This window comes from Ostrea edulis, chromosome 9 (assembly GCF_947568905.1).
Source record: "Ostrea edulis chromosome 9, xbOstEdul1.1, whole genome shotgun sequence".
NCBI lineage: Eukaryota > Metazoa > Mollusca > Bivalvia > Ostreida > Ostreidae > Ostrea > Ostrea edulis.
In genome coordinates this window covers 8,680,318-8,692,719 of record NC_079172.1, presented here as the reverse complement: position 1 = coordinate 8,692,719, position 12,402 = coordinate 8,680,318, and the positions used below count along the sequence as shown (strand labels likewise).

The window sequence follows — 12,402 nt, the reverse complement described above, 5'->3', positions numbered from 1 at the left end:
GCCAGTGCAGTCAGTGCCGCCTCACCACCCTCAACCGCCTCAGCACCCGATGACTTGGAGGAACAGATTATCAAAAGCGTCAATAAACCGGGTCAAAAGAAAGCAGGTTTATTACTCGATCATCTCAAGAAATCCAAAGTGGTGACTTGGAATAAAGAAGGAGAAATCAGCTATAGAGGACGCAGGGTTCCCGATTCCAATATTGTGGATTTAATGACCGAAGCCCAACGACAAAGACCCTTAAGACATCGTGATCCCCCCGCGGGATTAGAGGAATTTGCTCAAGCGTTAAAAGAGACTCATGCTCCCAAAGGATATTTGACCAATCGGGATGTTATAAAAGCCATGGACAAGCCCGGAAAAATCAGTACTCCTAAACCTATAGAAGAAGAAGAAGATGAGAGCGGATTTCAAGAAATCTCTGGTTTTGACCAATCTTTCTATGAAACTCCCAGACGAATGATGACCCCTAAAAATATCAGGGAGGCTGGTAAAAAGACATCACGTGAAATTGGAAAATGGTTAAATCTACCATGAAAGCAGAACAGATCTTACAGCGACTGTATTACGATCCCAAGACAGGGTATGGGGGAGTCCAGGCGTTGTATCGTCAAGTGCGTCAATTAGGACACAAGATTACCCTGTCTCAAATTCGAGAATGGGTGAAAGCTCAAGATACCTATACCTTGCATAAACCGATACGGAGGAAATTCAAGCGACGACAAACACGAGTGACGGATATGGATGAACAATGGCAATTAGATTTAGCCGATGTCTCCAGCTTGAAACAAGACAATAATGGGTATACGTTTTTATTATGTGCCATTGACGTGCTGTCTAAATATGCCTGGGTCGTGCCTTTAAAACAGAAAACGGGGAAAGAAATGATACGAGGCTTACGACGGATTTTTCGAGAGGGACGTCGCCCCGTGCGCATTCAGTCCGATCAAGGAAAAGAATTTACCAATAAAGAATTTCGTCAAGCCTTCAAATCCATTCATTTCTTTACGACCCGTAATGCCGAAACCAAAGCCAGTATTGTGGAACGTTTTCAACGCACGCTGAAAGCACGTATGTGGCGATATTTTACACGTCATAAAACACGACGGTATGTCGATGTCTTGGCCGATCTGGTGTATGGTTACAATCATACCTATCATCGCAGTATCCGGCGAGCTCCTGCTCAAGTCAATGCCAAGAATGTCTTGACCGTATGGAAAACCTTGTATGGAAAACAGAGTGCCGATACCACGAGTCGCTTGCAAGTGGGGGATCGTGTACGCATTAGTAAAGCCAAACGTACGTTTGAAAAAGGATATTTACCGAATTGGACCAAAGAACTGTTTACCATCTCTAGAAAAGTGCCAGGACGCAACGTCTATCGCATTCAAGATGATCACGGGGAAGAATTAGAAGGAACCTTTTACGAGAAGGAATTACAACAAGTGATTAAAGACGATGATGTCTATGAAGTGGAGGAAATCTTAGGGTATAAAAAGCGGCGTGTGGGAAAAAAAGTCATTTCAGAAGTCAAAGTGCGTTGGAAAGGATATCCTCCCAGTTTTGATTCATGGATTCCGCAAGCGGATCTCATTCGGCCATGACCACCCAGTGGACTTTCTTGGGTGAAAAAGTCCCCCGAGCAGAAATTGTGTATTTTGCACAATTATTCCTGTGTTTAACCATCATTATCACCTCGGTCGTCATGTTAGCCTTAGGCGATCCCAATCGCGATTTTTGGATGGTGACCTTAAGTTCTCTCGTAGGCTACGTCATGCCTAGTCCACAAATGACGTTAGCGAGCCCGAGTATAAAACAGGAGTCCCCTTCACCTGAGAGATCAGTTCACCATGGCTAACACACAGTACGCCTGGAAACAAGAGGGAAAGAAAACGGCATGGTTTGCGGATAAGCAGATGTGTTTGATGCATTGTAAACAACACAAAGTGTTAGATCAACCGGTGTACTTGTACAAACGGATACTGATACCTCACGGATGGTCAGCCTTTATCATGAAGACTAAATATCAAGAGTTTCGTTGGAAAGTGAAAGCCTTCTGGGGATTGATGGGACGACAAGACGAATCCGATTGGACCTTAAATGATAGTTCTTGGTTTGACAATTCCGAGGACTGTCTCCGACATTTTAAAGACATGATCAATGAAGGTTATGATGTAGCCGATTGCTGGGGAACCCGACACTATCTGGTGATGCGACGACGCTTAGTCCCGAGACGAACACTAGAGTTGGAAGACTCTTTTCTACAATCGTTGACTTGTGGTGGTGGTCGCGATCAAGAAGAATGACATGTAAAATTGTGTATTAACATTATGTTGTATGTTCAATAAAATATGAAAATGTTCATTGTGTTATGAGTATAAATAGAGAAGGAAACAGAGACAGGGTCTCATTTAAGACATCATGGCTGGAGGAGAAGGGTTTTACATGACTCTGTTGAGTGATGGGTCGATGGAATCGTTTCCGACGAATACGACGGCTCAATTTAAAACGTTATTGCCACACACCATGGACTTAACGGATGGAGAATGGGAAGTCGGATTGACCGAAATGATGTACTCGGCCAACTTACAAAACGTATCGGATAGCGAGGCTTATGTGGACGTTCTCATTCCAGATCCGTATACGCAACATGTCAAAGATCCCAACACTTATAAATGGGAAAGATTTAAGACAGAGAATATGGGCAAAGTCACGATGGCCGGGTGTGAGGTGGTGGTCCCCTGGGATCTGACGCCATGGTCCCATCTCTTTGCGGGAGGGGATAGTTTATTTCCCTTCGATATCATTCGCATTCACTTCCGACCCGGAGCTTATACACAACCTTTGGCGTTAATCAATGAAATCAACGCAGCCTTAAGGAGAACCCTGTGGAAAGTATGGAGCGAGTTAGGGAATCCTAACGACGAGGGGAACAACCAGCTCTTAGTGTATCACCCCGAGTACGATCGTGTCGAGTATCAGTTTAATGGGAAAGCACTGAGATCCACCCCCATGTGCATTCGTTTCCCTACGCCCTTAGCGTACAAGCTAGGTCTGGATAGTGACAAAATGATCCTGGGCGATGAAACCATGACGAAATGGATCAACGTGAATTACTTGGGGAACACGACCATGGATGTCTACGACAATCTGAAAGCCATGTATGTGTATTGTGACATTGTGGATCCTCAAGTGGTGGGCACCAACAAATTGAAATTATTGAGAGTCGTCCCCTGTACGGGTCAATACGACGATCGACAACAAGCCCGTTGGGAACCGATTCGAGCCGAATATTTGAAACTGAGTAAGAAATATTTCGATACCATTGAGGTACACATCATGAATTCTTTAGGGCGCCCTATGGGCTTTTTAAATGGGCGCTCCTTAGTCAAACTTCATTTCCGCAAAGTGTATTGAAAGATGAAGTACCATCGAGGAGTCAGACGCCAGAAAGGACACGGAATCTGGTTTCTCATTCCATGGATTGCCAATGCCATTGTGGGTCAAGCGGGTCAAGGAAAGAAGAGAAAGAGACGGCGTAAAAAGTATAAAAAGCGGGTGTAACCCCTAACGAAGTTCATTTACATCAAGATGCACTACCATAAAGGTTTAATACGGCAGCAGGGTCACGGGCTTGGAGCCCTGTTGGGAATAGCTAGCAAAGTGGCGGGTCCCCTGATCAGCGGATTATTAGGTGGAGCCCCCGCACAACAACAACAACAGCGTCCTGTCTATCAAGAGAGATATTATGATTACGACCGCCCTTATCGCCCTTATCGCTCTTATCAGAGGAGACGACGTAGAATTCATCCAACAGAAGAATATGATCCAGAATCTGAAAAGCAGAAGGGAAAAGGATTTTTCACCGATTTACTCAAATCGGGGGCTAAAAGTGCCTTAAAGGCTGCTGCTAAAACAGGGATGGATGTGTTAGATAATAAACGATCACTCAAAGACGCTCTCAAGACACACGGTGCCCAAGCCCTGAAAGAGACAGCAGGGTATGCCCGTAGGCGAAGGTCTCGAAAAGCCCCATCCAAACGAGGAAGAAAAGCACGCACAGGAATACTCAGGAAGCCTGGAACCACGACCCTCAAAAGAAAACAGGTGGGAAAACAGGTGGGAATACAGGAAGGAAAAGGATTTGTTAAAAGAAAACAACGTATCTTAGCTCGGGGAGGGCCTCATAAGAGACCTAGGAAGCAACCTAGGAAGCGATCTAGGAAGGGAGGTAGGAAGCTAGTGAAAAGGGGTAAGCCAAAACGCTCTCTGGATATTTTCGACTGAGAACCCTATAAAAAGGGAGTGAGAAGGAGCCCAGAACACATTTGATCCCAGTTCACGCTGAGTAACACATCGTTCCAATATGATGCACCGAGAATATTGCGCTTGTGGCACCGATAGTTTAGAACTGTTTAAAGTGCCCCCAACCAACGTCACTTTAGAAGATTCGAAATGGATGGAATATTACCCCATTTCCAGTACCCTCAACTCGGATACGGCTCCGATTGAATTTGAAATCAAAGGACAAGGAGATGAATATCTGGATTTATCTCAATCGTATCTCCAGATGGTCTGTAAATTCACGAAAGCCAATGGAACGAATCTCACAGGAGGCCATTCGACCTCCACCCCCGTGAATAACATTCTCCATTCCTTGTTCAGTGAAATGGATGTCAGTCTCAATGGAAAAGTCATTACCCCGGGGACGGATACTTATCCCTACAAAGCGTATCTGGAGAAATTGTTGTCTTATGCACCCAAGACTCTGGAAACCCAGATGAGAGCCTGTAGCTTGTGGGAAAAAGATTCGGCAGGACATATGGATGAGGTCAAATTAGAAGCTCTGGCTCAAACTCCTATCGAATTTGCAGTAGTGTCTAACAAAGTCAACATCGCGGCCGTCATCCCGACTCCCGAGTATCCGGATGATTCCAAGAATGTAGGGTTGAGAAAACGTCACGAGAAGATTACAGACAGTAAGGAGATAGTGTTGATGGATCGATTACATCTGGATTTGTTTGAGCAAGAGAAATGTCTCCCTAATGGCGTGGATGTCCGTCTCCGATTCAATCGCGCTCGACCCCAGTTCTACATGATGACCGATGCCGGGAGTAGTGGGAAAGTGGTCATTCAAAGTATGATCTTGTGGGTGAGGAAAGTCAAACCTGTGCCGAGTATCATTAATCTCATCAATCAGCAACTGAGTACTCAAACGGCGAAATATCCATTGAGACGAGTGGAAGTGAAAACCTTCACCATTCCTAGTGGCACCCAATCTAAAATCACCGATCATCTGTTTCAAGGACAGATGCCTAAACTGATCGTGTTGGGTTTTGTGGACAATGCGGCTTTTAATGGGGATAATACCAGAAACCCCTTTCATTTCCAAAATGAGAGAGTCAAGAAATTAGAAATCAGTATCAATGGAGAAATGATGGAAACCCGACCTTTGGAACCTAATTTCACCGACGATCAGTACCTGAGATCGTATTTGAGTCTGTACAAAGGCTTGGGAAAATTAGGCCAGGACTGGGCTCCGGACATTACCCTGGAAGAGTATAAAAACGGTTACACCCTCTGGTGTGTGGATTTCACGAAAGATCAAGAAGCCCAGACGGATAAATTTCATCTCATACAGACGGGGAACTTGAGAGTAGAAGTGCAATTTGCCGCCAACGTAGCCAGGACCTTAAACTGTGTGGTGTATGCCGTGTTCGACAATCTGCTAGAAATCAACAAACAACGAGAAGTCAGCATCGATTACTAAGAGAGAGATGGATACTCAGCAATTGAGAGATGTTTTACAACGAGATTTAGGACCGGCGTTTGCAGGTGTGTATCCTCGAGATGTCATACCTGAGCTGTTACCTCATCACAAAGCCATCGTGGTGAATACAGACCCTCACGATCGCCCTGGAGCGCATTGGGTCTGTTTGTATTTGAGTAGCCCTACCGTCGAATATTTTGATTCTTACGGATTACCTCCCACCCATAAAGACATCCAAGACTTTATTCAACGCCACGGAGAGACTTGGATTCATAACACCCATTGTTATCAAGATTTGAATACGGATGTCTGTGGACAATACTGTGTGTATTTTTTACATCAACGCCATCGCCATAGAAGCACCGTACGAGAATGGTTACTTCCCTGGAAAGGCACGGCCTTACAACGCGATCGTTTTGTGGCTGATTGGTTTAAAGAGACCTTCCGAAAACCGAGAACCCATCAAGGACAAACTTGTCAATGTCAAAGACTGAATGTATTGTAAACTATGTTATTGTTATTGTTCATAGTTGGAGTTTAATAAAACGTTGGGGAAAAAAAATTTTTTTTTTCTTGTCATTGTAATCAACCATGTCTTTTCAAAAAGAATGGGTAGCCCTGAAAAGGGTTGTTTTCTTTCTCTCTCTGTTCTTGGTCTTTTCTCTTCTTCTTCTTCTCTCTTCTCCTTCTCTTCTTCTCTGTCCCCCTCACTGTCTGTTCTTCTTCTTCTTCTTTCTTCTCTTCTTTTTCTGCTCCTCCGGGGGTTGCTCGTGGTCAAACACAAAAACAGGCAACCACCCGTGTTTAAAAAAACAATCTCCCCGGAGGCCGCTGCACCACTTCCAACTCTGCGTCCCAGTTTTCTTCTGGCGGGGGCAGATCCTGGCTCATGGGTGGTGGGGGAAGAGCCTCCCGTGAGGCCGGCGGAGCAATCTCTTCGTCCCAATCCTCCTCGCATTTGTAAAAATAATCATTCACTGTAGGGTCTGGTCCTACTCTGCGGCTCATGTCTCTGGTTCCTTAAAAAATCGGAATGCCAGATTTTGACGTTGCGCTCGTTTTAAAAAGGCGAGAGCGCGGACGTCCTCGAAAACATCCCCTACCTCAGATGGCTGACGTCATGTTGATGACTCATCAAAAAACACTATATAAATAGGTCACTTGTTACCATTTTTTTCAATCATGTCGTTTGAACGGTACGCGGATGGTGAGAAAGATGTACTAGTGTGTGGGTATTGCCGAGGACCTTGGAGAACTTGTGGCTGTTTTCATTATAAAAAAGAAAACATCCTGGCCAAACATAAGTGGATAGAGTATATGGCAGAGCTGAATTATTGTCCCTTTGTCTATAAATGTTGTGGTCACACTAGAGAACCCTGGCTAGCGTGTAAGTGTCCGCAGCATTGTACCATCACCCCTGAAGAAGAAATAGCACATAAGGACTGTACCTGTGAGATCTGTCAGGAGTTTAGAGAGCGCTGGACTCAGAGAAAGTTTAAACCCCACCTGTTTCAACATTGTCCTTACAGTCAAGAACCCCGGTCAACGTGTACCTGTGAGACCTGTCAACCAGCATGTCGGTGACGGATCTACGAGGAGATGTATTATCACTACCTTGGGTGGATGGTATTGTACAACAATGTAACTGTTTAACGGTGAAACCTCATGGATTAAGTCAACGTATTGCCGACCGATTTCCTTGGGCTAATCTGTATGCGACCCGACAACCTTTAGGACGGAGAAATTTAGCTATAGCAGCGGATCGAGGAATACCGGGTACTGTGTGTATTATGCCTCATTCTTCTCATCCTGATGTGATCTGTTTGTTAGCGCAATGGGATTACGGGAGAGGCACTCAACGCTTACCCCTGTATGCCGATACCCCCGAACAACGTGAACTTTGGTTTCAACAATGTTTACAGGAATTAGGCACTTTGTCTTACCAGACTTTAGCGTTTCCTTATCGTATTGGATGTGGATTAGCCGGAGGCAATTGGACTCATTATAGACAATGGATTTGTGACTTTGCTTATCAGTATCATAAACATGTTTACATTGTCAAGAAAATGTAACTTTATTATAGCTTTATTCTACCTATTACTTGTGTTAATAAAACTTTTTTAAAACAAACTTGTGTGTTTCTTGATTTTTGCCATAAAAAGTGTCTTTTCAAAAAAGTTGGTGGCCCTGAAAAGGGCCGTTTGGTCCTAAGGACCGACTTTCATTCCCTGGTTCCGGTAAACCGGCATAACGGGCACCGTCCCCGGGTGTGTCGCCGCTCCTGTAACTCTTCCACGTACGAGCAGCAAGCTGGGCGCTGCCCACATCCCCTGCACGTGATACCGGAGTGTACCCTGTCTTGCCAGCAGACAGGGCACTTAAACCAGATAGGAACCGCCCTATCTGCCCAGCCAGGGACAGTCATAGGGTGGTTCGTCGGGGGATGAGTTGCCACCGGTGCGTGGGTTGGCCTCGGTGGTGGAGTCCTCCCTGCAAACCGGATGGTAGGTGGTGGGGGTCTTGCAGGGGCTGCTGGTCTCGGTGGTGATGACGTGCCTGCCACCAACAGCGACGGACTCTGGGCTGGACTGGGAGGTGGTGCGGGGGACGGTGACCTCGGTGAATACTCCACCGGTGACGCTGGTGAGTCGCTCATCGGCACCGGGCTGTATTCCTCCGGTGCCGATGGGATCGCTGGTGGTGGTGTAGTAGGCGTCGCCGGGGAGTAAGGTGGTGGTGGTGAGGGTGGTTGTGGGGCCCGTCGGCGCGGTCTCGTAGCCGTGGAGATCCGGGCGGTGCGGCGGCGGGGTGCCCTCCCTTCATACTCGGCCCGCACCCGACAGATGATCTCACGGACCCCACTCTGGTCGAAAGGGGAGAAGGTGCTCAGGTCGTTCTCAGAACGCACGACCCAATTCTCCCCTACCCGTTCCTCAGCCACCACTAGGAGCCGGTACCGAAACCCAGGCAAGGTCTGAAAATTGTAGAGCGGGTCTCTTCTTGCAGCCATTCTTCTTTCTTCTTTCTTCTTCTTTCTTCTATAAAATATTCAAAAGCTGTGCTGGATCACCAGTGAAGCGAACTGGCGAGTGCGCCGGTATATATCAGGAAAGCGCGGACCTCCTCGAAAACATCCCTCGCTTCGGAGACGAAGGCAAGATGGCGGCCGTCAAAATGGCGGATTTGTGCTTTCGAGCAGAGAGTTTTTGCTCATTGTCTTTTTCTAGACATTCGATATCTGTGCAAGGTAGATTTAATCTGATAGATTCTGAGACGACGAATGCGTTAAACTTATTTTTATTTTGCTACGTCGCATAGTTTTCAAAGAAACAGCGGTTAAAGAGGTTCAATGTTTCTTCACCACCTCTTTAAAAATTTATTTCTCGACCATGTACATCCCTAAAAACATCTCATAAGGTCTATTCGATAGAAAACACCTTATTTGATTCGATTTTCACTCTACCTTTAGGATTTTCTGGATTCCTCAACAAATAAACCCTTCTCTGAGAGACTCAACCAAACACAGCTTTCGTGTAAACAATTTTATTCATGTCACATATTTCAAATACATAACTCCCACACACAACACCAATGCACATGTCTTTTTAAAATAGGGTCCAACATTTTTTCCATTTCTCGAATCCTGCGTTGAAATCGATATCGATCAGCGGCTACAGTCATCCAGATACTTGTCCGGTCTTCTTCGGGTAACAGATACACTTCATTATTGTCCAGATTAAAAGTCACACGTTTAACTTGACGTACAACTCTCGAAGACATCGTAGTCTGATTTTCTCGATTTCTGCTCTGTCTGTGGGTCGAATTCGTTTCAATTCCTGGCCCATTAAATGAATCAATACTAAGGCTTGCGGGGTGATCCGGTTCTCGATCAAATACTGACAGAGACATGGATAGTCCTTTAAGCTGATGGGAAATAATTCTTCTCGCAGATAGTGTAACACAAATTCAAACTGCCAAGAATGAATGTCTGTGAGATAATCCAATACATAAGTTATCGCTTTCTCTGTGATGTGGTCACTGCTGGCCATCCTCCGGGAATAAATGAAATGAATTAAGTTCTTCACACTTTATGTATACTTCTCGAAGCCAGTCCTTGGTGATACTTTCAATCTCGGCGGTTTTTTCAGGCATGCGTTTCTTGAATTCCTCCCCCAGGACATAAATTAACATCAATCCCGCATCGTTATAGAGATTGATGTACACCCGGTTCCGTAGATCTGTATATTCGTCCAGAGTCATTGGAAACACCCCCGCTATCAGATAATTTTTAACAGCTTGAAACACCGTATCGTCTTGCATTTTCTCCACCCATTCTAATGCATGGTTATGCGCTTTTTCTGCGATGTTGTCACTGCTGGCCATCCTCCAGGAATAAAGGAAAAGAAAAACGGTTAGGTTTTTTTATACACCTTTTCCAACCAGTGATCGGTAATCGCTACAATCGCCCCAGTCTTCTCAGGTTCCCGTCGTCTAAATTCTTGCTCCATGGTATAAATCATGATCAATCCAGACTCTCTGTTCAGGTTGTCGGCTATATGCTTGCAAACGCCGGAATATTCATATAAGGTCATAGGAAATTCCCAAAAGATCAACAACTTCATGGCAAATTTATATCTCAACGGCTGTTTTTCTTTCCAGTCCTTGATACACTGTAATGCAGCGCTACGAGCGTTGTTCACCGATTCTTTGTAGTCCTTGAAATGCTGTAATACAGCGGTAAGAACGTTGTTGGTCAATTCAGCCATGATGATCAAAATGAAAAAATTCCAAAACGTTCTTGTTTTATAACACGACAGCCATTCCTTTCATACGAATCAGTTCCACGAATCCTTTTTGTAAACAATCGCGTAAGATCCGATCAATGTCACTCATCTGGTCTGGAAGATTCTGTTTCAATTCCTCAGCATACAAATAAATCATGAGTAAACGGCCCGTATTGGTATTCTCCGCTAATGAATCAGCAATCCGTTGAAAACTATGTACATTTCTGACCTCCGGTGACATCTGTTGTACAAATTGACGAGCATTTTGAATGTGAGGATTATGTAAGGCCACGTTCATACATTGTAGTACATAGCTATATCCATTTATTCTCGTAGTACCACTGCCGCCCATAGTAAATAACGAACGTTCAGAAAACACCTGTATTTATAGGTAAAGGTTATGCATCACGTGATCAAGCACCTGCACCACGTGATCAAACACCTGTACGTCAGCTGGTTTTTCTACAGTCATTCTTGTCTGACCTTCAGTCATGGATACACGGAGAATTTTAAGAGCGAGACGCCGCCGCCAGGGAATACAACCAGTGGAGAATTTAACCATAGTGGAAGATTATGTAGACGAGATGGAGATCTGGGACAATTTAGTACAGAGATGTCGCCATCGATTACGCTGGGGCCGATCTAAAAATTGGTGTTTTGACTATGTATTGCGGTCACATGAAACAGTGGAGGATATTTACCTGCGTTTAAGTGACATGTACCTGAAAAATTCCCCCCTCATACAGTACATGATTTACCAGTTTTACACGTTATTGAACGGCACTCAAAAAGTATCGGGATTTATTCGACTGGAGAAACCACGCCACCGGAGAAGTGTATGGGTATTGTTTTGGGATGCACACTGGATGTGGGAAACCGTCGAAGAAATACGTTTCCCCGGGAGAAGAGCTCGACAATTAGTACAACACATTATATCCGAAGATCATGACTTACACGTGTATATAGAAGAACCTGCGTATGAAGCCGGCCATTTTTAAAAATAAAAACTTCATGCACAGCCCTTTTTAGGGCTACTTTAAACACCAATATAAGTTCCATTCCACTAAAGTCAATGTGTACCAATGTGCACTAGCACGCGATGGTCGCGAGAAACCGGCTTTTCAAGTTCAATTAGGGCACTAGCACGCGCTGGTCGCGCGATGTTCTAGCTGAAACCGGTTTTTCCAGAAAAAGATGGTGCAACCACGTGCTCCCCACCTGCCCCCCACGAGACAGAATAGTCTAGACATTTTGCTGGCTATAAAAGCGGAGCCCCACTGTCAGTCCTCATTCGATCTTCAATCACCTTAAAGAAGACATGGCTCAGAAACAACTAGAATTTGTGGACAAAGCTCAGAAGAAAATAGATCAGCTGGTACAGAAACAAGTGGGACCACAGAAAGACTACATTGAACTGAAGAAAGCTAAGACTGATGATCAGAAGATTGAACTGGGGAAGACCTCGAACTTGTTGCTCACGACTCCAGACTACATTGCTCGACAAGAGAAGATGGCCCAGACCTCGGATTACCTCCCTAGCCAGAATCCGACAGACCCGGGATTAGGCTTCTATTTTCCCGATTCACAGGACGCTACGGGACTGGAACTGGGCCTCTACAACGCTCAGAATGACCCTCCGACCATGAACAAAGAAGACTTTGCGATCATTACCACGACACTAGACGGGATCGTTAACCGCATTAATGTGCTGAGTAATGAGATTGGAAATCATACCACAATCCTACTGAAGAAGCTGGAAGAGCTGACTTCTAAAAAACCTAGGAAGGAATACACTCCAGATTACACTGCTAACCCGTGCTACACGTGTGGAGAAACAGGACATTGGTC

At 45.1% G+C, this 12,402-nt stretch overlaps 2 protein-coding genes across 2 annotated transcripts; one reads left to right on the top strand and one right to left on the bottom strand.

The window, feature by feature from the left end:
- The first annotated feature begins 4,366 nt into the window (after nt 1-4,366).
- On the top strand, nt 4,367-5,770 carry LOC130049951 (uncharacterized protein F54H12.2-like). Its single transcript, XM_056148205.1, has 2 exons — nt 4,367-5,401; nt 5,531-5,770. Exons 1-2 carry the CDS (start codon nt 4,367-4,369, stop codon nt 5,768-5,770), a joined length of 1,275 nt encoding a protein of 424 aa, XP_056004180.1.
- Nucleotides 5,771-7,991: 2,221 nt separating this feature from the next.
- LOC125651356 (uncharacterized) lies at nt 7,992-8,780 on the bottom strand. The gene has a single exon (XM_056148204.1). It carries the CDS (start codon nt 8,778-8,780, stop codon nt 7,992-7,994), a length of 789 nt encoding a protein of 262 aa, XP_056004179.1.
- Nucleotides 8,781-12,402: the final 3,622 nt, after the last annotated feature.